Source organism: Erigeron canadensis, chromosome 2, assembly GCF_010389155.1.
Source record: "Erigeron canadensis isolate Cc75 chromosome 2, C_canadensis_v1, whole genome shotgun sequence".
Classification (NCBI taxonomy): domain Eukaryota; kingdom Viridiplantae; phylum Streptophyta; class Magnoliopsida; order Asterales; family Asteraceae; genus Erigeron; species Erigeron canadensis.
This window is the reverse complement of record NC_057762.1, coordinates 29,571,911-29,598,966: the sequence shown is the minus strand read 5'-3', so window position 1 is coordinate 29,598,966 and position 27,056 is coordinate 29,571,911. Positions and strand designations below refer to the sequence as shown.

At 32.4% G+C, this 27,056-nt stretch overlaps 2 protein-coding genes across 2 annotated transcripts; one reads left to right on the top strand and one right to left on the bottom strand.

Moving 5' to 3' along the window:
• Window positions 1–12,508: 12,508 nt before the first annotated feature.
• LOC122587085 (monocopper oxidase-like protein SKS1) lies at window positions 12,509–17,043 on the top strand. Its single transcript, XM_043759159.1, has 9 exons — window positions 12,509–12,782; window positions 13,511–13,620; window positions 13,717–13,987; window positions 14,069–14,204; window positions 14,549–14,915; window positions 15,199–15,564; window positions 15,653–15,731; window positions 16,157–16,359; window positions 16,709–17,043. The coding sequence occupies exons 1-9, from the start codon at window positions 12,639–12,641 to the stop codon at window positions 16,815–16,817; spliced, it is 1,785 nt and encodes a 594-aa protein (XP_043615094.1). The 5' UTR covers window positions 12,509–12,638; the 3' UTR covers window positions 16,818–17,043.
• Window positions 17,044–22,192: 5,149 nt separating this feature from the next.
• On the bottom strand, window positions 22,193–25,845 carry LOC122587086 (NAC domain-containing protein 7-like). Its single transcript, XM_043759160.1, has 4 exons — window positions 25,682–25,845; window positions 23,746–23,924; window positions 23,172–23,446; window positions 22,193–23,013 (listed from the first exon to the last, which is right to left on the bottom strand). Exons 2-4 carry the CDS (start codon window positions 23,903–23,905, stop codon window positions 22,348–22,350), a joined length of 1,101 nt encoding a protein of 366 aa, XP_043615095.1. The 5' UTR covers window positions 23,906–23,924; window positions 25,682–25,845; the 3' UTR covers window positions 22,193–22,347.
• Between the last annotated feature and the right edge of the window lie 1,211 nt (window positions 25,846–27,056).

The window sequence follows — 27,056 nt, the reverse complement described above, 5'->3', positions numbered from 1 at the left end:
AATTCAATGCCTAAATATTTTTGGGCAGGAGCTGCTAGGTGGGCATGTCATGTGTTGCATAGATGTATAAGTAGAAGCCTTGATGATAAGGTTTCGGAAGAGTTGTGGTCATGAAATAAACCACATGTTAATCATATTAAAGTGTTTGGAAGTATAGGATATGTTCATGTGCCTACACAATTGAGAACAAAATTGGATAAAAGAAGTCAAAAACGTGTGCTACTTGGATATAGTTCAGAGTCCAAAGCCTATAGGTTGTTTGATCCAGTTGTAGGTGAAATCGTACCTAGCAGAGATGTAATCTTTGATGAAGAAGCAAATTGGGAATGGAATGACTCAAAGAATCAGGAAGAATTTCAAGTTGATGGTGATGACATGTATGCTCCTGAAGGTGATCTAGAATCATTTCCACTTAGACAGAATGAGAGTGGTAATAACCAACAGCCCGAACATGAAAATTCTGATCCAAATGAGAATGAAAACAGTAGAGAACAAAATGTTGAGCCTGTGATAGATCAACCAGTTATAGGTTCAACGAAAACAGGAGGCCAGTCTTCTTCAAGAATCAGAAATCCACCGGTTTGGATGAAGGACTACAAAAGCGGGCATGATTTGTCAAATGATGAACATGATGAAGTAGGTTTTGCATTATTTAACTCCATGGAAGATCCAGTAACATTTGAAGAGGCTTCAAAACAAGAGAAATGGAGGAAAGCAATGGAGTGTGAAATAGAGTCAATCAATAAAATGATACATGGGAACTGGCCGATCTTCCGGCAGAGGCTACAGCTATTGGGGTAAAATGGGTGTATAGGACCAAGTTAAACGAAGAAGGTAAGGTTGACAAACACAAGGCTAGACTAGTGGCAAAGGGGTATATATGCTCAAAAGAAGGGAATAGATTATACGGAGGTTTTTGCACCAGTAACTACATGGGATACAATCAGATCCATCTTAGCATTATCCGCACAAAGAGGTTGGACTGTTTACCAACTTGATGTTAAGAGTGCTTTCCTCCATGGAGAGCTGAAGGAGCTAGTTTTTGTTGAGCAGCCAAAAGGTTTTGTCAAGACAGGAGAAGAGAGCAAAGTTAATAGATTGAAAATGGCACTGTATGGATTAAAACAAGCCCCTCGCGCTTGGTATAATCGAATAGAAAAATATTTTGAAAGAGAGGGTTTCAAGAAAAGCAAGTTTGACACTACTCTATTTATGAAGAAGGTTTGGCATAAAGTTATCATTATAAGCTTATATGTCGATGACTTAATTGTTGTAGGAAATGATGATATGATGTGCAAGTCATTCAAACTCTCTATGCAAAAGGAGTTTGATATGACTGATTTGGGTAAAATGAAATATTTCCTAGGAGTGGAAGTGCAACAGCAGGCTGATGGTATCTTCATAAGTCAAAAGTATGCAAAAGAAGTGCTTGACATATTCAACATGGGAGATTGCAATTCTGTGAAAAATCCAATTGTGCTAGGTACAATTTTGACTAAATCTGGTTTAGGGGAGGAAATAGATCTCACTGCTTACAAATGTCTAGTTGGTAGTTTGATGTATATGACGGTTACTAGACCAGATTTGATGTGTGTGGTGAGTTTAATATCGAGGTTTATGGCTAATCCAAAACTAGAACATTTTGAAGCTGCAAAAAGGGTATTGAGGTATATTAAGGGGACAATGAACTATGGTATAGTTTATGGCAAAGATCCCGTGGTGAAGAAACTTTAGGTGTACACAGATTCGGATTATGCCAGGGATATTGAGGATAGAATATGCACTTCTGGTTATGTTTGCTTAATGAGTGACGCAACGGTTTGTTGGTGTTCTAGAAAGCAGGATATTGTTACACTTTCATCTACTGAAGCTGAATATGTAGCAACTACTGCTTGTGTATGTCACGTTGTATGGATGAAAGGATTATTAGGTGACCTTGAAGAAAAGACTGCAGCAACTATTGAGATCAACTGTGATAATACTTCAACTATAAAGCTTTGAAGAAAGGAATTAATTTATATGGATTCTATATATAAAAGAATGTACAATATATATGGGATGCACAATATACAATAGGAGTAATATTTATATCAAGTTTTATGGATGCAATTCAAACATAATGGATATACAATTGTAACTATGCAACTAGTGCATCCATTCATAAAACGAAAAAAAATATATTTAAATTATTTCATGGATTCTATCTATATAAGAATGTATATATATACATATATATGGATGCACAATATACAGCAAGAGTAATATTTATATCAAGTTTTATGGATTCAATTCAAACATAATGGATACAAGATTGTAAATATGTAACCTGTGCATCCATTTATAAAACGAAAAAAATTAATAATAATATTTGCAAATAAAAAAAATTATCAAAGCGTGTCAACCATATTAAATGTAACTCCACCAATAAAACTGATTAATATTCAATATCACGAAGGAAAAAATGTAGAAATAGTATATGACGGTTATGGATGACGGTTCCCATTTTTTCTTTTATTTAACTAACGTAGTTATTTCATAATAACGTGGGGCATGAAATTTTGGGAGTGGCGGTACAAAACTACCCTTTTACTATTAAATTAATTCATAAACTTATTTAAAATATCACAACCGTCGATCATGAAAATAAAGGGCCCATAATCATTTTCACCCGTTCGCATTTTGAAAGTGTTTGTATCCGATTGCCCTCCCTATATATATATATATATATATATATATATATATATATATATAACAGCCGTTATTATAAACTAAGATTGTGCTAGAGGAGTTGGTTTGCTTTGTTTCCTTTTAAACCATAGGTCTTCAGTTCAATTCCGGTACCCTATACATTGGGACAATCAAATAAGAACACGGTGAGAATACTTAAAAACTACATTTTGATGCATTAAAAGTTTATAAAACTAACATAGTGTATAACTAATTATTATTATTATTTAAGTGTTTAACAACACATTGGTTTATCAAAATTGAGAAAATCATGTTTTTTGTTTTGTACATCCATTTTGTATGCATATTCATCAAAACGATGCATCCACCAAAAAATGTGATTTTTTCGATTTTGACGGAATAATGTGTTGTTAAACACTTAAATAATGATAATTATGTCAGTTTTATGGACTTTTAATGCATCAAAATGATGTTTTTAAGTGTTCTCGCCGTTATTATTTTAAAACTGTTCTTATTTTATTGTTCCCCTATATATATATACTAGCATGGTACCCGCGCAATGCGGCGGCGGTGGGGACGGCGGTCTAGTGGTGTCGGCGATGGTATTATCGGTGGTGTCAAGTGATGTAAAGGTGATAGTGAAAGATTTTAGAATATAAGGGCTTAAAATATTAATTATTAAAATAAGAGTTTAGAGCGTAAATTAAATCATTAGGGCAAATTTGGTAATTTATAAAAACTTTTTCTATAATAGGTATTTATTAAGGGTAATTTAGTACTTTTGCATCTAACCATTTTCTAACCCTTTTTAAAAATAGGGGGTTTGATAATTATTAGAAAAGAGTATATATATATATATATATATATATATATATATTTCAAACATGTGACTCTCATTTTAAACATATATTGCAATTTTTTTCTTTAATTTTTCAGTTTCAAATACAAAATATATTATGTGGTATTTTTTTTTCATAACTACATCTTCTATGTCTTTAACTTTTTTTTTTTTTTTTTATGTTTTAAATTATCATATTTGGTTTTACATAACTTTTTTTCCTTGAGTTTTGATGAACTTTATCAACGAAAGATTTTTTTATTCTTTTAGATTTTTTTAATATATAAATTTGTTATATTCTAAAAATATCACATTCCGTTATATTATAAAGTGAACTATTACAAACAATATGCGTTCAATTTTTTTAGAAGTACTCACAATTTTTTTATTTTGTTAAATGTTGATATTGTGAATTGTTTTGTTTGACTTCTATTTTTTTTCTTTTTAAGATATTGGACATTTTATGTCTATGTTTATTTCTACTGATATATATTTTGTAATTTTTTACTTACATACTTTACTAATTTACTATCCTTCAAGATTTATATATTTTTTAATTGTTATAAAATCATTATGTTTCAAATTTTCTTTAATGTATAATTACCTTTTTGTTAAAGAGATCAATGTCAAGTCAATTTCGGAACTGTATTAGGTTTTTAAAAAATCGTGATAAATTTTATATGTAGTCATATACAATTAACATAATGTTTTTGGGGAAACGATCGAGTTACATATTTCGTTATATATAAAGTTAAAATACGTTGTTATTTTTGACCTTTACCATGAGTAGTATATAGCCATATAGGTTAGTCTTAAATAAATCCCACCACGGAATAGAATATTGATTTTTATTGCATGCTTACCCATTTCTAGAGGCCAAAAAAGATGAAATGTTTTTGTCCCACCATGAAATGTTTATCTTCAATCCAATTAATAAAGCAAACTTCAAAGGGTGGAATGTTTTTGTATCGCACGTGAGAGGGTAGAAATGTGACCGTTAGAAGGTGACAAACATATGGAACAAACCAGCGAAAACCCGGTCCATATTATCAAAGTGTGGTCACAGCCAAACCGGATATAACCGGTTACCAAATCAATATTTTATGTTCCATTTGTTACTTTAAAAGGTAAAGGGAAATATTAAACTTCAACTTCATATGTCTATATACTGATAGACTGACAGTGATATATCAAGAAAATTTAATAATAATGGAGTTAGTCAACTGTAATGTTATTTTTAATATACCATTTCCTTTTAAAGTAAGCCTAAAATCGATGGATTTTTTAGAATTTATAAATATGATATGTACAAAATAATGTTAGTTTCATACAAGAATAAATAATAAGGACAGTTTATTCGTGTAATGCGATGATAGTCTAATTACGGTGATGACTGGCAGTGGTGAATCTTGAAAGTTTTAAGAGTGGGTCAAATTATTTTTTTTGCTATCGTTATGTTCCAGATACTATTTATGGTTATGCGACACACTAAACTGGGTTGGGTCAAACAAAAATACACTAATAATTTAAGTTTTCATTCAAATTACCAATACATAGTTTTTACCCAACAAAAAACTACAAAGACTTATGAAAATAGCAAGAGAAAAGGCGTGGATTGTGAAAGGAAGGCCTTGTTACACGGATTGTGGTTTTTGGGCTAAAACATAGAATTATGAATGGACTAAATGAATTGTGGGTTATAAAAACTAAAAAGGTAAAATTTATTTTTTGCTGGAGCCTAAAACTAAAAAAAAAAAGAAAAGAGGAAGATCTTGTTACGTGGATTGTGAATTGTGGGCTAAAAGCCTAAAACATAGAATTATGAATAGACTAAGTGAATTATGGATTATAAAAACTAAAAAGGTAAATTTTATTGGACTATTAAACTTATTAAACATACCAAAAGTTTTTAAAAACAAATCCCTCGGGGGACGACTTAATAGATATAAATTTTTTTGGACGATATACGGATATATTAGTACTACTAAGCGAAAAAGTGGTGGTGCCCCAGGCCCAAAAGAGAACCGCCCCTGACGACTAGTGTTAGTTACGATGGTGAAAATGTTATTATAATAGGTATCTTAGGCAATTGAGTGATAGAATAATGATGAACATGAGATGTTGGTGTAGTGGTTTGGAGTTTCCTTAATGACTTATAGGTTTCAGTTTCGAATCTCCGTTCAGCCAATTTTGAGATATATATAGTCTTTTCTATGAGGACTTGACTTGGGTAAAGTCTGAGAGGCAAAGTTTACCTTTATTAATAAGTGTGCTTTCAAGCGGATTAGTATAGGTTTTTCCCATATTGGGTATTTGAAATAGACATTTCTACTTCGAGAGAACTCTTTAGCGTGAACTCGGTTAAGACAACGTATGTTAGACCTCTCACTGTCGAAATGCGACACGAAGTTTCAAACGAAATTCATTTTTTTTAAATAAAAAAGGGTATATTTAGTTATTTATAATAATAATTAAAAGAGAGGTGTGGGGGAGGGATTAATAATTTATAAGGTATTATGAAGAGACGACTTTGTTGAGCGTTAGAATATAGGGTTAAGCTGTTCAAAAAAAAGAATATAGGGTTAATATATAAGTCGGAAACAATGTCTATTTACTTCCCTCATTTTATATACATATGTATCGTATTTTTGTTTTGAAATTATAATTAATAAGTAGGGGTCAAAGTTCAATGTTATCACACACTGGAAAAACATGGCTCAACATACGACTCAAAACGTTAGAGAACATTGCTTTTATATAGGCGATAATAATGAGGTTGTTTTTACACATATTCTCATATCTTTGTTTTTTAATGTAACTAACTATGACTCAATGGTTATGTAATGTAGTGACCTTTCAAATTGGCTATCTGATGTAAGTACCTTTCATTTTTGTTCTTCTAATGTATCCTATCGGGTAACTGGTAATGCCACGTTGGACGTAAAAAAGAATAAGAATTAAGGCACCAGGGTGTAACCAACTATGAGTGAATGGTTATGTAATGTAGTGACCTACGAAAGTGTTAAAGTTGATGTACGAACCTCCTTGTTTTGTTCACTTGATGTATCCTATCGGGTTACTCCGACGACTTAATACTCTGGTGAACTTCTTCGACTTATTTCCAGCACTATCTTCGGTAACAACAATTTTTTCCAGAGAGCAAATGTGAAACTGTAACTCAATGTCTAACTTCAATCCCGAACACAAATCAACACTCGATATAGATAGATGCATATATACATCAATTGATTTCAAAACACGATTCAATAATAATCATACTCAAACCCTAATCCCCAAATCGGATTGTGTTATGATCACCTCATCATCGTTAACCATAAAGATCCGGCAATCCCATTGCCACCACAGTCAAGATCCAACAACTTTGGTTTACAATGGGGTAAAAGGGGGGAATTTTGACAGGGAATGAAGACGGTGGTTGTCTGGGTGGCGGCTGACATTTGTTTATTTTATTGGTGGCAATCAGCGGTGGCACGTGTCCGGATGTGGAGACAGTAGAGAGATGGCCGCACCTCTTGAATGGAAGAAAAAATGAGACTGAGACCACCCACTACAACCTCGTCAGAGTCTAAGACCATCCACCATCCATCTCGTCGGAGTTCACAACCCACAACCGTAACCATGACCGTACAACAGGCCAACCAGTGCATGAAAAGTACAAAAATGAGAGGTTCTTACATTAGATAGCAGTTTTAAAGATCACTACATAACATAACCATTTAGTCATAGTTGGTTACACTCAGGTGCCATAATCCCAAAGTAAAACTAGCATTGTTATCGGCAACCGGTACAACAGGTCAACCGATACATTAAAATAACAAAAATGAAAGGTACTTACATCAGATAGCCAAATTGAAAGGTCATTGCATTACTTAACCATTGAGTAATAGTTTGTTACACTCCACTGCTATAATCCCTTATTTAAATTTTATTTTCAATCAGTTGTGTGTATACGTATAATGTTTTTATTTATTTTTATTAATTTAATATAGGTGCTAACATGAGTACATGATAGTGGTAAATTAGATTTCAATATGTTGAGTTGTAGGTAAAATGAGTTTAATATATTTGTTTAGTATGTATGCCGAAATAGTTTGCTGACGTGTTGTTGAGTTAGCAGTATGCTTGGGGATTTTGTATTTGTCATTGGAGATGACCGGATGTTTGTATAACTGTAGGTAAGCTAAATGGTTTTAAGGATTTCTAAGAACTTGAAGGATTTGTAAAAATATGACGTAACAATTTAAGAACGTATAAAGACACATTTAGCAATAGAGATAACCTTATTTCTTTCTTTTCGGCTTTAATATGTCGATTTTTGTTTATCCTATGCATAATAGCGACCAACTTTGGTCATTTGGGGTAATATATGTTAGCTTTTCACCAAAATGTATGTATTATCTCCACGCCACATCATGTGACGATCCATGTGCCACTAGTATAATGTATAATCGAAAGTTGACTAACTTTGTTTATCATAAATAAATATCAAAAAATAAAAAACTAAATGACAATCTAAAGTGTCTCATGACGGAATTGCGTTGCAATATGGAGGATCACCATGTTGAACCACGTAGGCAACAACTACCAAAAACTTCAATAACACAAATCTGAATAATACAATTTGTGCAAACAACAATCCTAAGGAAAATGCAAGTAATCTCTTTAGTTTCAATTGCTTACAATGAATTGTCTGATTTCATTAATTGTCTTCTCGTGTATCAACAACCTAAAAAGCAGAAACAAAAAATAATTAGAAATCCTGATGAAGTAAATGATATTGTGTTGTCCTCCTATATATACACACTTTCAAGTGCCAAAATACTAATGAAACCGATGGAAGCTCAAACAAACCTATTGAATGTATCAATCATGGCTCTTAAATATTAGTGTCACTTTAACAATAACATAATACACCATTAACGCAAATCCTTTGATTTATCAACCCTAACACACATTATTAACATGATTAAATGAAGAATAAATTAAAAAGAGGAAATTAATATCATTATGAAGAAAGATTATTTAGTTTCAAATTGATTTATGGTTTAACTTTTATAATATATATAAGGACTAGGCCAATGGGGTTGGTGACCAATTGGTAAGGTTTTTGACCTTGGGATGATCTATCTGGGTTCAAGTCACACTTCTCACATTTGTGAGAGTAGATTAATAGGGGTTTTTCGAGAGTGTGGTTTCCAGACATAATGCAAACAAAATGAGCAGTTAAAATATGATGCATGCCATATGGATTTGGGTAATTTATGTACGGTTGGGATTCCGTTAATCGAGCAAACTATTTGGGTCTACAATGAACGTTCTATTTCCGTAAGGTTATCAAAGTCATTATAAAAAAACATGAAGGGTATCTTTTGTAAATAATTAAAACGGTTAATTATTTGAATTCGAAAACAATTTTAGATTAATTAAAATCATGTTTTACAAAACCATGAACGTTCGTAATTAACAATAATTAGGCTCAACATAAATGAATTAATATGATTAATTCATTTAGACAATTAATCTAGTTTAATCCTCTAGAAAACTAATACCATTAATTAAAGCGGAATAATTAACGAAACAATTAAATCTAATCTAATTCCTAATTATACTCAAAGCCAAGGACCTAACATGCATGCAAATATAGCAAACTTAAATAGATAAGCATTACTAAATAGAACGAAAGAAACACTAACCTTTTAGCACGAGAAACCCTAGAATTCGACCAGCTAAAGTCGACCACCCCAAACCGAACTCGAACATGAACACCTTGCCACGAACTAAGAGTCCAAGTGTAGAACTCCTCAAGAGGTGCACACACGCGAACAAATCTTCAAGACTAGTTAGTTGCTAGCCTTAACTTGTTATTTAATAACCGAAAACCCTAACAAAATTGCTAGAGGATTTCGACCCAAGGTAGGAGGGGAGGGACGAAATTATGAGGTACAAGAAACAAAGGGATTAAGGGTTCTTTATATAGGCATAGAAAACCTTTAACTTTCCTACTTTGAATCAATGTGGGATAAGGAAACCAAGTTTCCTTCTCCCTCCCTTCCTTTGGTTCGTGACCAACCTAGGGGGTTCTCCATGGGCCAATCTAGTTTGGTCCATGATCAAATGGATTGGTCCATGGTGTTTAGGTACCCGATTCGATTTTTACCCGATATGTGTTTTTGACATGAAATTAATTTCCAAATCTATTTTTGGAAACTTCTTATATTTTACATATTTCTACAAGTTCAACTAGCCTTTCATTGTTTTTCGTGTGTGACCCTTCTTGAATCATATATAAACGGCCGTATAAATTTCGTTGAGATATTTCCACAATTTTAACATGTATTTCATATGTCGTATTTGTATTGTTTGTTTTATTATTTTGTTTATTTTAAAATAAGTGTTCATTTTTCATAAAACTGCATGTATTACTCAGTTACAAATTTATCCTCAATTAGTTATTGACTTATTGTTATTATTATTTTTTAAGTTAATTATCTATTAAACACAAGACAAAATTAACATTTTATAATATCCGATCCATTAATCACTTTTATCTTTGAAACAAACTTTTATACGTTGATAGACGATTATCTATATATATATATATATATACTATTTTATAGCATTTTACCTTTTTTTTTAATTTCAAAAGATGATTTGAACTACTTAAATTACTCTCTTATTTATTCACTAATTTAAACATATCTATCTAATATATTTATAATACCGTTAAATCTCAACCACTCATTTTTTTCTCTTTCTTCAAATCTCAACCACTTATTTTTTTTTCTTTCCTCTATAAATCATTTTAATCCTCTAATTCATTCAAAATCTTTTATCTCAAAAGCTGTATATCGATAAATTATAAAATGTTCTTAAAATTTCATGCTCTTTAATTAGAGATGTCATTCGGTATAATTTCGACGAATTTTTAAATCCGAGGACGGAGCCCGTAAGGCTAAGGCATTTGACAACAAAAACTATAACATTATATTATGGGATAAGTATCCTGGAATGTAACAAACTTTGGACGAATGTCTATAATAGGAAATAACTAAAGTTTTGTGTATTGTATGTAAACAACTTTAAAAAATGTTTATTGTATGTAAGAAAACGTAAGTAACAACCATATAGAGGTACCATTTGTCTGATTTTAATTGGTTGAATACATTTTCTTTTATACAATAAACATTATTTTCTAGTTGTTTACATACAATACACACAACTTTAGTTATTTCCTATTATAGACATTCATTCAAAGTTTGTTACATTACAAGATACTTATTCTTTATATTATACCCTTTCCTACTTTATATTACAGACAAAATTGCATACGGACGTAAAATAAAGAGATCATATGCTTTACTCATTTTATATCTTTAATATTATCTGTATATTATGTTGGCAGACAATTATTAATATTTTTATGACAACAGGGAATATAACAATATATTATACCATGTCCTATATCATATGAAAGACAAGGCCGCATACATTTTTTTTGGTAGGCAAATTTCATTAACACCACAAATTACATGAGCAAACTAGTACAAATATATGAGCTATATATCTACACAAAGCAAAAAGTCTTCCATTTCTCTCACGTGAGATTCAACCTTGGAGCTCGATTCTTAATCCATAAGAAACGCAAAGATTGGATGTCCTCAACGATCTCTTTGGCCGATGCCGAAGTCTCCATAAAAAACCTTTCATTTGTTGACTTCCATGGTTCCATATTCTCTAATAAGTAAGCAAAACGACCGATTGAAAAATAGCTTTGTTATTTGTACCAAGCATAACATGATTATGTAGCTCCAACAAGTCAGTTACCGACAAAGTTGCATACATAATACATGAGTTTTGTTAAATATAGTCTTACCGAATGTAGTTAATATATTAAAATATAGTCATTCAGTGTATCTATACTATTAGATAAACAAACTAGCCTTTAATCTTTTAAACAATTCAAACTTTGAAATGATCATAGTCCATATTACTCATTTTATTTATTTACACATTGAAACATTTCGCATAATATAACTATAACAACTATAATAAAATAGTACATAATATAGATCTTGTAACCCGTAAATAACCATACTAAACTACTTTTACATTAATTAATTTAACATCCACCACCACCACCACCACCACCACCACTACTGCCGCCAACGCTACCGCACCACATCGCCGCCGTTGTTATTACCATCGTCGTCACATCACATGTGTATATGTCTAATTTATTTAAATTTAAGGGTAAACTTTTGAGATAAAAAATATTTTTTAAAGAGTTAACTTTAACACAATATTTTCCAAATTAATTATATACAAATCATTTCCTCATTTTCTTTTTATATCTACATCATTTTATTTCGTAATCATAATACTATATTATAAAGTAAATTCACTTTTCAACTTTCAAAATTCAATTTCAACAATATACACATATTAATGAATGATATACCATATATAAATGCATACAACTTTCTCTCTTCTCCTTAAATCATTTTATTCCTCTAATTCTTTCAAAATCTTTTATCTCAAAAACCGTACATTGATAAATTATAAAAATTATATGGGTGTTCTTAAAATTTCATGCTCTTTCATTATAAATGTCATTCCTTATACTTTCGACGAATTTTTAAATCCGATGGTGGAGCCTGTACGAATAAGGCATTTGGCTATGACATTCTATAACATATAACCTCTTATGACCTATCACACTTTATGACCTATCACCCTCATCATTTTACCGCCACAATGCTCGAATACTTGCTCTCGTAAATTTATAATACGTCGGATTACGTATACACGTAGATAACACGGTGTTTCCAAAAAAAATGTGACCGGCTTAGCCAGTACCCAGCCAGGCTGGTCAAAGAAAAAACACATTATCATGCGCCAGTTAAGCCTTTTTGTAGGGCAAACAAATACACACTCAAACCCCTGCCGCTCTTTCTTTCTTTCACACAAACACATTTCAAACAATAAAAAAAACATTCCACAGGCCTGTTTTTTTATTCTTAAATAACAAACAAATCCATTTCTCTTGATAATGTAAAAAACCCTTAAACCCCAATAAAAATCAACTGTAAAAATGGTGTTTTTTGGGTTCAGTTTATATTGGTTTGTGTACGCTGGTTTGCTGTTTAGTGGTTTGTGTTATGCTGCAGATCCATTTGCAAATTTTGAACTTGAATTTGATTATTTGACTGTTTCTCCCCTTGGTGTTTCTCAACAGGTTTATTTCTTTTTCTATATATGTATACATATATTTACTACTATTTATATGCTCTGTTTTTGTGTATGTGAATATGACATTAGTATTTAGTGATTTAGAATAATTGTGAAATTCCTAAATGTTTTGGGATTGCGTTTGTAAAACAGATTTTTCGCCTTCCAAAAGCGAGCATTTTCGTGTATATGAAACGATTTAGTTTATAGAGAAACACAAATAATCATTATTAAGCACTGCTTACTGATTGTGTGCGATTTGCAAGCTCAATATCGAGTACTCATTTTGCTATAAAGTAATTGTTCACTTTGCTGTTATTTATTGTAAGCAGACAAATTTATAAACCTTAAAGGCGTACTCGAAAAATTCCAAGTTTCATAGCAATTACAAATGTTGAGAAACTGGGAAATTTGTCATTTGAAATAGGGTATTCAACGGGTTTTGGGTCCCAATACCTTGACGGTGTATGGGGGCGGTTGAGATGTAGACGGCTTTACTTCTACCAAGGTAGAGAGGCTGCTTCCAGGTTCTATCTAAATGATAGAAAAGGACGCTCAACCTTTACATGTGGTGAGGCTTGAACCCTTGACCTCTGTTTCTAGAGGTAAAAGTGTTTCAAATGTGTCATTTGAAATAAGTGTTAAAATTGGTTGAAAGGCCTACTTATTTTTATTTTGCAACATATTAAGTGCTTATTATTGAGATTTTTCTTTTTTTATGAACTCAAACTACAGGTCATCGCAGTGAATGGAAAGTTTCCCGGGCCGACACTAAATGTTACAACGAATTACAATGTTGTTGTCAATGTCAGGAACAAATTGGATGAAAGCCTTCTTGTTACATGGTATTGTTTAGGCTCATTTCATTTTATATGAATACATAACGTGTGTTTTCGATATCTTAGTTTAGATTTTGAATTTGTAAAATTATGGTTTGATAGGCCAGGTATAGAAATGAGACGAGCTTCATGGCAAGATGGAGTGATTGGAACTAATTGTCCTATTCCTGCAAAATGGAATTGGACTTACCAGTTTCAAGTCAAAGATCAGATTGGTAGCTACTATTATGTCCCATCTATTAATTTTCAACGAGCAGCTGGTGGTTTTGGTGGTTTCATAGTCACAAACCGCAAAGTTATTTCGCTTCCATTCAATACTCCTGATGGAGATATTGTCATTACGATTGGTGATTGGTATACTCGCAGCCATAAGGTTTGATTATCTTTTACTTTTGGTTTCAATACTTCTATTTATTTCTTTATTTATTTATATTTCATGTTATATCAAATTAAGGATTTGAGAGCTTCCCTTGATGCTGGAAAGGAACTTGGTATGCCAGATGGAGTTCTCATTAATGGAAAGGGTCCATTTAAATATAACTCCTCTGTACCAGATGGCATCGAGCATGAGACGCTTAATGTCGATCCAGGTAATCTATCTGTTCAGTATATGTTCAGGCCATCAAGGCATCAATACTCATGTTGGATGCAATACATTAATAATAGGAAATTTAAGTACATGACTTGCGGATGAGAGCATGCTAAAAAAAGTTATATGCAGTATGAAGGCTAATTGTCATTATTATGCTGCTTTCGTTCCAAAAATAAAAGATGCCTAAATCTTAGGCGCAAGTTTACATTTTACTTTGATGTTTATATTTTCAAGTTTGGCCGTAAAATTTATCACTACGCTTTATAACCCACGCATACATACAAAATTGTTTATAACTTTTTACACTGATTAGTTTCTAATGATAATTGCTTTGCACTGCAGGGAAAACATATCGAGTTCGTGTGATCAATGTTGGAGTGTCAACATGTTTGAATTTTAGGATACAGAGTCATAATTTACTTCTAGCAGAAGCAGAGGGACATTATACTTCCCAACAAAACTATACTAGTTTGGATATCCATGTTGGGCAGTCATACTCCTTTCTTGTAACCATGGATCAGAATGCAAGTAGTGATTACTATATTGTTGCAAGTGCCAGATTTGTGAATCAATCAGAATGGCAAAGAGTTACTGGTGTTGCTGTTTTGCACTATTCAAATTCTAAAGGACGGGCATCTGGTCCTCTTCCCGACCCTCCAAATGATGGAACCGATACTTCTTTTGCAGTGAACCAAGCTATGTCCATCAGGTTTGTTTTTTCTTCCTCTGATGTTCGGATTTAGATCAGGAGAATGATTATGTGATATATAATAACTGTAATCAGATAATCAACTGTATAAAAACGTTAGCCCCTTTATAGTTTTTAGATTTGTTTCCGGCTTTCTGCATGAAGTTGCGATCAACTGATAATGATATATTTGGTTGTTTGAGTGTTTGGCAATTTTTTTCTTAAATTTACTTATACATTAAGTAGCAACAATAGGCTTATATAATGTTGAAGTGTGTTAACATTTCACGTCTCTATGTATCAGGATGAACAACACAGCAAGTGGAGCCCGTCCAAACCCGCAAGGTTCTTTCCGCTACGGTTCTATTAATGTGACCGATGTGTATACCTTAAGGAATGTTCCGCCTCTCACAATCGATGGGAAGCTCCGGGCCACGTATAATGGGATCTCATTTGTGAACCCCAATACACCAGTGAGGCTTGCAGATAATTACAAACTGAAGGGATCCTACAAGCTTGACTTCCCAAATACACCTCTAAATAGACCTCCTACCATGGACAGATCTCTTATCAATGCTACCTACAAATCATTTGTGGAGATCATATTGGAGAACAATGATACTGCAGTTCAGAGCTTTCATATGGATGGTTATTCGTTTTTTGTTGTTGGGTATATATCTGTTTTCTGTTTATTCTTTATTTTTATTTTTCTTTCAAATGATGTGATTGTATTTTAACGGTGAGATGTGAAATATCAGGATGGCGTATGGGGAATGGACAGAAAACAGCAGGGGTTCTTATAACCGGTGGGATGCAATAGCACGTTCTACCACACAGGTACCTTCCTTTTAAACATGAGTACCATTTCATAGAGGTTGGCCGAATGAGTGGGCTGGGTGACCAGTCAATGGGGCTCAGTTTTAGGTATTAATATCAACAAGGATCGACTTGATGTGCAGCAGATCTTTTATAAAATTTACACTTATTTAGAATTTATTATAGTTTTAGTTAAGTAATCATAAATATTTTTTAATAAAATTGTTGGAAGGCCTTGTTCACTAAGAACACTTTGGGAGACATCTAATTCACATGATCCATTTTTTTAATCTATTCTAATATTCTTGGTTTTACTTTCTAGACCCATTACAAATAACGCATAACCTATTTCTGGGCCATTCATATTTAAGTGCGTTTTAGCTGCCACCACTGTGGAACTTGTTTCTTCTCATAAATATATGAAAGAAGCTGTCAAATTTTTTTAGGTTTTTCCTGGAGGATGGACAGCAATATTGGTTTATCTTGATAATGTTGGAGTATGGAATCTTAGGACAGTAAACCTTGACAAATGGTATCTGGGCCAAGAAACTTATTTGAGAATCGTGAATCCTGAAGATGATGGCCAGAAAACGGAAATGCCGCCACCAGATAACGTTTTGTTCTGTGGTGCTCTTGCCCACATGCAAAAGTAAGTCTCCTTAAAACATTAATTGTGTATCACATGTATCTTATATCGGATAATGACCCATGGAGGTGGCAAATGACGAGTTCAGTAGTGGGTCTGGTTGGCTTGACCCAGAACACTTGTCATTCAAATTGTATATTTGTTTATACACAAATAGTGTGTAAATATGATTAGAAAAATCAAATTAAAGTGATTTAGGAGTTTTTACGCATTAAAAAATAAAAAATACTTTAGCTGATTTTCAACCAGTTTACCCCAGTGACCTTTTATGAATAACAACTCAAACCAACTAATTAGTAAGTGAACGGGTCGATATTGCTTCATTTAATAACGTATTTTGTTTGCATTTCAGGCCACAGCAAGGCTCGTCTTCAGCTCCTACAAGTCTACAAGAATCACTGAAGCTGAACTTCACCATCATGATGTCATTTTTAGCTGTTATCATCTACATGATACCATAAAAATCTTTTTGAGTTGGGATTTAACTTGATTGTTCAAAGGAGGTTGGTTTCTGGGTAATTAGCGTTTTCTTTCATTGTTTGAGAATTGGGGTGGTTCTAAGAGCAGATTATTAGTTGTTCTTTTTAGTGAAAAAAGTATAGGATTATCTTCTTTGTATGCTAAAAGCGTCAAAGACATTGTAACCATATTTTCATTATTTTGGTACCAATTAGCTTGTTCATGATCTTAGACCTCTTGGCTGCCTTTTTCCTCCATCTCTATGTTAGCAAACATCACCTTTTTCTCAGAAAAATTGTTTTATATCCTGCATCAAATTTTTGTTTAAGTTATAATTTTAACCTTTTAAATTTACTTATGAATTACTGATCTTTATTTGAGATTTGTATCTATAACAGCCCTTTGTAATTGCACTGTAGCTTTCAACTTTACTGTTTGCAACTTCAAGCAATCTCAATTAATTTCATCTTGGTTCTATCTGAACTTTTCTCCCTCAACTCGTTAATTTCGTTTGCTTCCATGACAATTATGCTATGACGCCTAATGCTACAATCTGAGTTGCTTCCGGGCCTTGTAACAAGCTGGTCTATTATATCTAACTATATGTTATTCACTATTTGAAATGCACGAAAGCTGTTTTATATATCTCCACATCTGCTAATAGTAAGAGCATTCAAAGAACATGTTATTTTGTAGTGTCTTTCAATTAACTGAATAGTTGAAACAGGAAAAAGTGTAAGCCATTGATATGCTAATTTGTTGACTCTGTTTGTATTTTGGTATTTAGTACAGTATCTTGCTAGACCCGTATTTGTTCAATATATATACTGTTGTTTTAAAAAAGACTTATTTGTTTTGATGGTTTGGGTAGCTCATGATTCATGATCAAGTTGAGTGCTTTTTTGTGCAATTGGCTTGTAGTTTGTGATTTGTTGGTCCGTGGTTCACGATTTGTGTGATTTACAGGTTCTGGTTCACTAGTGCTTTTTCTGCTTTGTGTTTCGCTGGTTTGTGATTCAGGATTGATGTGGTTCAAATCCATGGTGTTCAAGTTGAGCTCATTCATTAGTCGAATAGTTTACTCTTTAATAAATGTGTCAAATGGAGTAGTTTTCTTGACCTCATCGATCAGTGTAAATTTTTTCTTCTGTAAATTTGTTAATTAAGGACAGAGTAAAATTTGATATTAATGGGCTCAATTGCTTGATTGAAAAAGATCTTAAATTAACTTTTGAACTGAAAACTTATATATGAAATTGTGCCCGTTTCAACAAATAAAATCCGAGTCTACACGTATTGAAGTTAAACAAAAGTTCCAAATTAAACAAGACTGTTCTGAAGAGTGAAGATGGTCGATATGATGACTAAAAAACCAGAGGCACAATTAATATTGGGATTGAGATCTATAGCCACACATAAATTCTTGGAAATCAAATAATTACCACTTAATGGTTCAGGTCATTTGCTTTTTGTTGTGGAATGGAAGAGAAGGAACAAAAAGCCAAAATTATTATAAGAAATCACATGGGAATTTGTGACCAAATGATGGTTACTTATTCTACAAGCAAACACATTCATAAAAACCTTATTATTCGGTTTCCATTATCTTTATCACTCCTGCCCCTTCCTTCAATATATCCCGGCCAACACTCACTCACTTAGCCTATAATAATTACCCTATTCATTTTACTCATGAGACATATCTATTTGCATTATATTTAAAGAGACTACAATCAAAGCCTACTAATTAACCTCAAAATGACTATTTACTAAAAATGCTAGATGACAATAACTCATATGTTTATAAAAACAATATGACACGTTGATACTTATGTCATATGGTGTTGGATGGCTTGAAACTTCGAAGTCTTTGAATTCAACTTCGGGTGTAAATCGGATTGAAGACATGAGTTTTTCTATAAATAATAGGTATTCTGTAATTAAAGTTAGATATATGAAAAAGTAAATATCGTTTCATTCAAATTTTATCGTTTAAAAAAAATTAATATATATATTATATATATATATATTGTGTTAAATGTATTAATTATGCTTTTAAACAAAATTCTTTTACCAATTGCCCCTAATAAAAACTATAACTTTTTTATAGTACATTTTTAAAAAAAATTTATTCGAACAACATCATATATCACTTGATCACACTTGCAAATTTGTAATGATCCCTTTGCTTCTCTTTCTTATACTGTAGGTATTATTTTAAGAATTTAACTTAATTATTAGTTAAACTTTATACTATTTTTATCCTAGGATACCTCCCTCTAGTCAACCTGGAAATCTTTGTGCCCCCAAAGAGTGTACATGAGTGTCCATAAATCCACAAGACAGACAAACTCCAATGAGTACACATGTCGTTGCTGTTTGAATTCAAACACTTGGAATTTTGACTCCCCCACCAGTTTTGACTTTTTGTATAAATTCATATATCCACTTCTATATATCCATATATTTCTAACCATATTATTCCTATATCAAGTCACTCTAGCTAACCATTCCAATTCAGTCACAACAGTATTACTGACTTAGCAGTCACTAAGCTAATAATCTTTCTTTCATTCTTTATAGTACGTGAGCTTTCTTTCGTGTTCTCCGTATTCATGCATCTTGTCATTTGTTCGCCACTCAAAGTATGTACGTACGTACTTTCGATATTTATACTGTATAACTAAATTATGATACCTTTGAATTTTTATCGTTCGTTATTAATCAATTTAATCAAGGTTTCGTTAAGCTGCTAGGCCGCTTAAGCCTAACGTGCATGCATGATCGATCATATAGTAGTTTCTGTTTGATTACTTTAATTAGTTCGATGTAGCTTCAAAAACATATAGAGTTGAGAGCTTCTAGCTAGCTCGCGCCAAGCTAGTTATCTACACTAACTTAATTATAACTTATAAGTTAGCTTTGCTACTCAATATATACCATATACCCTATATATATATTTGTTGCAAATGTTTTTTTTATATGATCTTTTGGCATGCATGTGCTCATTCTAGCTTGTGTGCAGATCAGTTAATTACTTGAAATTTATGTAGTTACGTTCTTGCTAGCTAGCATACCTTTATGAGTTTAGTCTTTCATAAGAGGAAATTGTCGAAACATTTTCTTAGTGACTACTTCAGTCGTTTTTTCAGGCTCCCGCCGTGCTACAAATTAAAAATGAATCAATTTAGGCCATGAACTTGAATGATAAATGTGGTGGGACAAATTGTTTGTTCAAGTTCCCAACCAACCTTTCCAAATTTGAGCCATCAACAAGTAATCTCAAACTTTCTATATTCCTGGCTAGGTTTTAAAATGTTGACTTTTTCTGGCTCCCATCTTTAATATTAGTGATTATTGTTTCTAGTTACTACTACGTACATTAATTTTGTAAATGTGAACCTTAATATATAACACGTTTACAAGTGGTAATCTTTAACCTTTTATCACTAATTACCAACTTATATAAGTTTGAATTAAATACTGCCACTCAATAAAAATCTTGTGCATGCGTCCTATAGCAAAACTTTCTCATCAGTAGTGACAGTAAATAACAATGAAAAAGTCATTATGCATTCTAAGCATGCTCATCAACGATGATACCTAACATAGCGCCACTTTTAGTTTTTGTGAAATAATTAATCTTTCTTGACCTTAGTCCCGTAGAGTAATTTTTCCTCTGAAGCTAGCGACTTTGTAACGCTGTCTGACGAAGAGACCGGCCCCAGAAACCTTGGCTAGTTGAATATGCTTTTACAAACATTCGAATCAGGGTGGTATTCCTACCAAGTTGTTTTTAGGGGGCAAGTGGCCACTGGATGTAACCGAGATGGTTATCTTGGTGATTTGTACGTGTATACTGTTATATACTCGTATATGGGAAGTGGATTTATTTTTATGAGATTACTTGATATGGGTTCCAAGTTTACACGATCGAATATGTCATATGTGTTATGTGTATCGATGAGTTGAATATGCATGCATGCTACCCACACATGTTTTAAATTCTCAAAAAGCCAGTATATATAGATACAACCTTAATATTCGTCACTTCATACTCCTTGACTGAAATTTCAGCACACAATCAACGGTCAAGATTCTGACTTTTTGAAAACATATATGGTTGATTTATATATATGCTTCTAGAATTCTGTTATCGACTTGATTGATTGATTGTGCTTGACTTTTGGTGCAAAGTAGCTAGCTAGAAGAATCATTGATTCTAGTAATTAAATATTGAATAAAAGAAATTAAGTATAAATTCAACAATACATTTGTCTCCTATAGCTTGTCTTACCTAGCAATGTATAGTAGTAGTATTTTGTTTTATATATACTTGAACAAAAGCAATGATCAAATTGAAAACATAAAAACAGTAACTAATGATTACAAAGTCAATTTTGTTATTGTAGAAAGAAGTAAATTTCATTATTGTTTTTAAAGATTACTTTTGGGACAAGGCAGTTGATTATTTCGCTATCCCTTCAAAGGAAAGTTCTGTTGATTGTTTTGTTTGCATAAACATCAAGCATTCATTCCCTTTTTCCTATCTCCATCAAACCCTATGTATATATCATCAAACCTATATATATATATATATATATATATAATGTATGGAGGCAAACTTTAGTTACAAGCATATATACCGCACAATATTTCCTTTTTGTAAAACCTGTAATGGTCATATATCTAACAATATTTCTAAACATGGAAACCCTGTCTACAACATCAACTTCACTTTATCCTCATCATCATATATTAGTTTTTTTTAATTATATACATGTTAAATTCTCTCTTTTGGCTAGCTTGCCATGTCTTGCTCTTACACTAGAACTTCATTTTTAGAACTTTAAGGTTCGGAACCGGCCAATGTCCATTAAGCAGTTGATCTTTCATTGTTGATTAATAACAATCCAATAATACCGGCCGCCACTACGTCATGCATGGTTAAATATAGACTTACTTAACCATTCATCATATATACAACAGTCTACGCGCATATATATCATGAAGTTACGATAGCTAGATCGGGTTATTACAAGATGTTATGTATAGCAAAACATGATCAAGGTCATATTAATTGGATGCCCAAAAGATATATAAATAAAAGTTCTCATGAAGTTAATTAAACAATGATTAATTAGAAGAAATGAAAAACAAAAACAGCGCATGCATATGGCTGTCAGATAGTTTTATAGGCAACATAATAAAGCCCATTACACATATATATATAACAGACAATAATAATGCTGTGATCCTAAGTAATAATAATAGGACTCACTTATACATGCCTACAATACTAAACAATCCCTTGATTGTTTTTAGTTATGACATACAATATGGGTTAACCATTAAGTTATTTGACACTAAATAAGGGGTCGGCGGGAATATAGTCGAACCAGGTACGTATAGATGTTTACAATATTACATGTATATATAGCACTTTATATATATATCTTTATTATGTACAATGACAATTGAAATTTGCTTATGTGTTTGCAATTGATAACTTCGATGACGATCTTTTTTGCTTCATTTCCATAGATCAATGTGACAACTGGAGATGGAATTTGAGGGCGTTTGTTCTTGCTTGTTCAATTGGGTAATGAGCTCGGAATTTGATATTTCATGGTCATCGTGCGAGTGGAAGATGGGATTATTGTTATCTTCAATAATAATATCCGAGTACTCTTTTTCTTTGGCTAAAACCTCACCTTGGCTTAGTAACTGTGATGCAACAAACTTGTCAAGAACTCGCCAATCTGTTACTTGATTGTTAACATTTTGATCTTGATTTTTATGAATAATGTTGTCGGTGTTTTGGTGATGATCATGTGTGACTGAGGACGGATGATAGTTGATATTCCTACTTTGCTCTATGTTAATACCATAAATGGGCATTGAAGAACTTTGAGGTGGGAGCAGTTTTGGACTCTCTAAAAGAGGGAGGTGGAGATAGTGGTCAGAGGCAATATGGTAATTTTGTAGTTGATCTAACTCTTTCTTGCAAGAACCATAAGGATATTGGTAGCCATGGCTAACCAAGTGAGATTGAGAACTGTTTTGGTTTGGTGAATCAATTTCTGGCATGAATGAGACTTGATGATCATCGTACCAAATTGGCGATTCATGATCACTTGCTCTTCTCATTGTTGGTAGTCTTTTCTTAAACACTCTACAAACCACCCACCCTTCTTCCTGTTTTAAATCAACAAAAATAAATCAAGTAAACTATATGAGAAAAAATTATATATCTTTGATCATAAAATATTAGATAGGGATATGAAAAAAGGGTAAATGGGTGGAAACTTTCTGGTCCAATATACCGTTTTGGTACCCAGAGCGATAGTACTGACCTGAGTCGTGGTCGAATTTTCATCTGACTCAAGTCGATACTCATGCATTATCCAGTCTGATTTTTGTCCATTAGGAGCACGACCCTTATAAAAGACTAATGTTTTTCTCATCCCAACCAAGTCATGCTTTGAGTAAATCGCCTTATCTCTTCCCGTTGCCTTCCAAAATCCTGCTGTTGTAGCTCTATTTGTTCGAGTTCCAGTTGGGTATTTCTTATCTTTATGACTAAAAAAATACCATTCGTTTTGCTCTTCGGTACCTAGCCTGCAAAGCTCTATTTAAATCTATAAATTAGCAAGATCATATATATGGCTGATAACATATTAATGACCAGCTAGCTAGTGTATGCACAATCTTTCATGCCAATACTTCAAACTTTTGGATGCAAGTATTTCTAAGCATATCTAGAGCCCTAATAAATAATCTTTTGTATATGATCAAAGTGTATCTCATACTATAGCAAATCAAAATAGTAGATAGTCTGCTTTGTCCTATGGTGATTGCATATGAATATTTTTTGTTAACTAATCATTTTGTGTTGAAACTTGCAGATTGATTGTAGATAGATTATACCTATAAGATCCCATGGCTCAATTTTGTAAAGATCGACATCTCTGATGACATCTAGGTCGATCTTTCTTGAGTTAATCTTTTTTCTAAGATAGTAATCAACAAGTTCTTCGTCGGTGGGATGAAACCGAAATCCAGGAGGCACATGTGAAAAAGTGTTCATACTCCTGTAGAAACTGAACCTGCAATATTCCAATTGATCAATTTAGTTTTGGAACTATTATTTTATTATTAGTATATATAAACATAGAGATATAATTAATCTGTATCAACATGTATAATTTGGCTCGGCTAATGCAGTTAATTCATCTTTGTATGTTTATTAGTTATAATGTAATTTGAAATATAGTTAAACACAACAAACTTTCAAAGCTACTCAACTAAGTTTTTGGTAGTATTGGTGCAATTAATGGAGATCTTATCTTATTAACAAACACCAATCAGTCAATCAAATGAAAGCTTTTTGTCATTACAAAACATGTTCTTTTATTATAAGTATGCAACATTTTTATAAATTAGAGTAAGTGATGACAATTTCAAAAAACTTTGTTCAAGTGTGAGAAAGCACTGCAAAATAATTAATTTGGTTCTCATTTTTGGAGGGATAAAAAGTTCAAGATCAAAATTATATATACTAGAAAAGTTAAGCCTAGCTTCATTCTTCTTATGCTGAAACGTCATAACCCATGATAGTCTCCTTTTGGGATTAGTCTGCTTTGATCGATCTAGGTTCGCAAAGTAAGTTAGCTATTGGGATTAGTCTGCTCGTAATGCGAATAAACAACTATGATTACCAAAAAGAAGCGTCATAACCCCATGAAATTCGTTATGGATCCCTATGAATATTTAAAGTCATTGGTGACATCTCTTTGTTCAAAAATTTTGATCTTGAGCAAGAAGTACATTAAGTTATATTTTTCGGTATCTAGTGATCCCACCCCCCCAAGCTCTTTTTTGTTCAATGCAAACAAGAACCCTAGCTCTTTACCATGACAAATCATAAACAAAGACAATAATGAAATGGAATTTTCCAAAATGAGAACAATATATAAATAAAGAATGAATATGTAAAATGAAACACATTGCATGTTTATAGCATTTATGTTATATATTAAACCACTAGCTATGACAATAGATGACTTTGAGCGTGCTAAGAAAATAACTTGCAAGATAAATTAGTTTGCCAATAGATGAGAAGAAAACGTAGCTAGTTTAGCGATCTATTGGTTGTTACTGTATATATGTATATCCCTAAGAACAAAGTGAAAAAAGAGAAAATTTGATCTGTCAATGCTAAAAAACACAATTTATAAGTGCATAATTATTAGACTCAACATGAACAATATTCCTGTGGTATTTACTGTAAATTTTTGTTCGAATAACAGATAGCTTTGGCTCGATGAACAATTACTCACAGTTGAAATAGAACAAGAAGAATGAATAATATTAGAAGACATATAGAACTTACTATGATAACTACGATATGGAAATGCGATAAATAATTGAGATTTCTACATACATAAACTAGCATATATATTGAATCATATATGAATATTATGAACCTTTATATATAGTTTTTATAGAACTATTGAAAAGATCATTGATTCATCGATGATAAGGAAAAAGAATATAAAGAAGAAAATAGATGGATCGAGCACGCGATGCATAATGGTAACAAGTAATTGGGGATGTAATAATGAACCAAAAATCATAATTCTTGTAGGCACACACACAAAGGTGGCACTAATTTATGTTTGTATGCTTTTTCACATAATAGTGATCAAAAGCCATGCATGATCATATGTATATACTAGCTAGCTCTTGATCAAGTGTAGATAATATGAGCATGCTAGCTAGAAGATAATCACACGTACATCATAAAATGAAACAACAAGTATTCATGTAGTGAAAGACCAACTTAGTTATAATTAAATCATACCAAATATATTGTTCTTGATCAAAACCAAAACTCTAATCAATCAATCTCCTCTATTGATTCAAGAATGAAAGCTATCTTCTAAAGATCCGATATGATATCGCCTCTAAAGAAGAAATTTTTTAAAGGTTATATAGGTTTTGATATGGATCATGTGAAGTGGGAAGTATGGCTCCAAAAATGCAGGAAGAAACTAGAGAAGAAGATATATATGTAGATCAAAGACAAGAATAAGAAGAAGATTAAGGTTGTTGTCTGATCTTGGGAATTGAAGCAGATGTGAAGCATTGGAAGAAGCTAAAAAGGGAAAAGATGAAAAGGGTCCAATTCATGGGAGAATGGCATGGAAATAAGGTTAAATAGGACAAATTAAAACAACAAACAAGCTGAAGATCAAGAAAGCTGATGAAAGAGAAACAAAAGCCCTAGCTAATGATGAAAGATCATGGCATAGAGATAAAGTTTGTGTGTGTGATGTATATATGTTTTTATAATTTTATGTTTTGTTTAGTATGATAAAAAATAAAATAAAAAGTGTAACTTGTCTTTGTCTTTCATTGTCGGAATAGGGCTAAATTGGTGGGGAAGATTTTTTTGGCGCTAAATTTATATGCCATCCACCAGCCACTGACTAAGACCCTAACCGTGTCATTTTTGCAATTTCTATTCATTTATATTTTCTCAAAAATGTGCAACTTACGTTTATTCAGAAGCTTTTTATGATAGTATTTTTTTTGTTTTGAATTTTGTTTTCCAAGCTTTCAACTTCGATTAAAGAGGTTACTATGAATGAGAGGGTCGTGAGGTGAGCTCAAAACCGTCTTCAAGATTGTAAAAGAAATTCAAGACCTGGCTCGAGACTAGATAATGGTCTTTTAACATAATAAGTCAATAATAAAATACTCTGTATAAAATATAGGCTCAATAATCAATAGGTTCTAATAATATTAAACAAGCCCAAAAAATTTCATATACAAAGGAGATAGTGGGAAAAATGGACTAAACATTATACTCTCATACCAAAACATCTTATCTTATTTCAATACATGCCTGGAAGTTATATAAGGCAAACTCACACAAAAACTTTCTACAATGAATCAATAGTTCTCCTTTCCTCCCCTGTTTCTAACACCCCTCATTCCTCTGTTTTCACCATTAATCGCATTTGTAGCTGCCATCGAAAAATTCTCAACTCATCCATATATCGCATATCTTTTTCTAGAAAGCAACATCCCACTGCTCTTTTTCTCACTCGAAACTTTTGATATTACATTAAGATTTCTTGTATCTAAACTTACTTTAGATAAAATAATTAATATACCTACATAGAGTAATATTCTTTAAAAAAGCTATGGGCCCTCGAATGGAGTGGACCCGG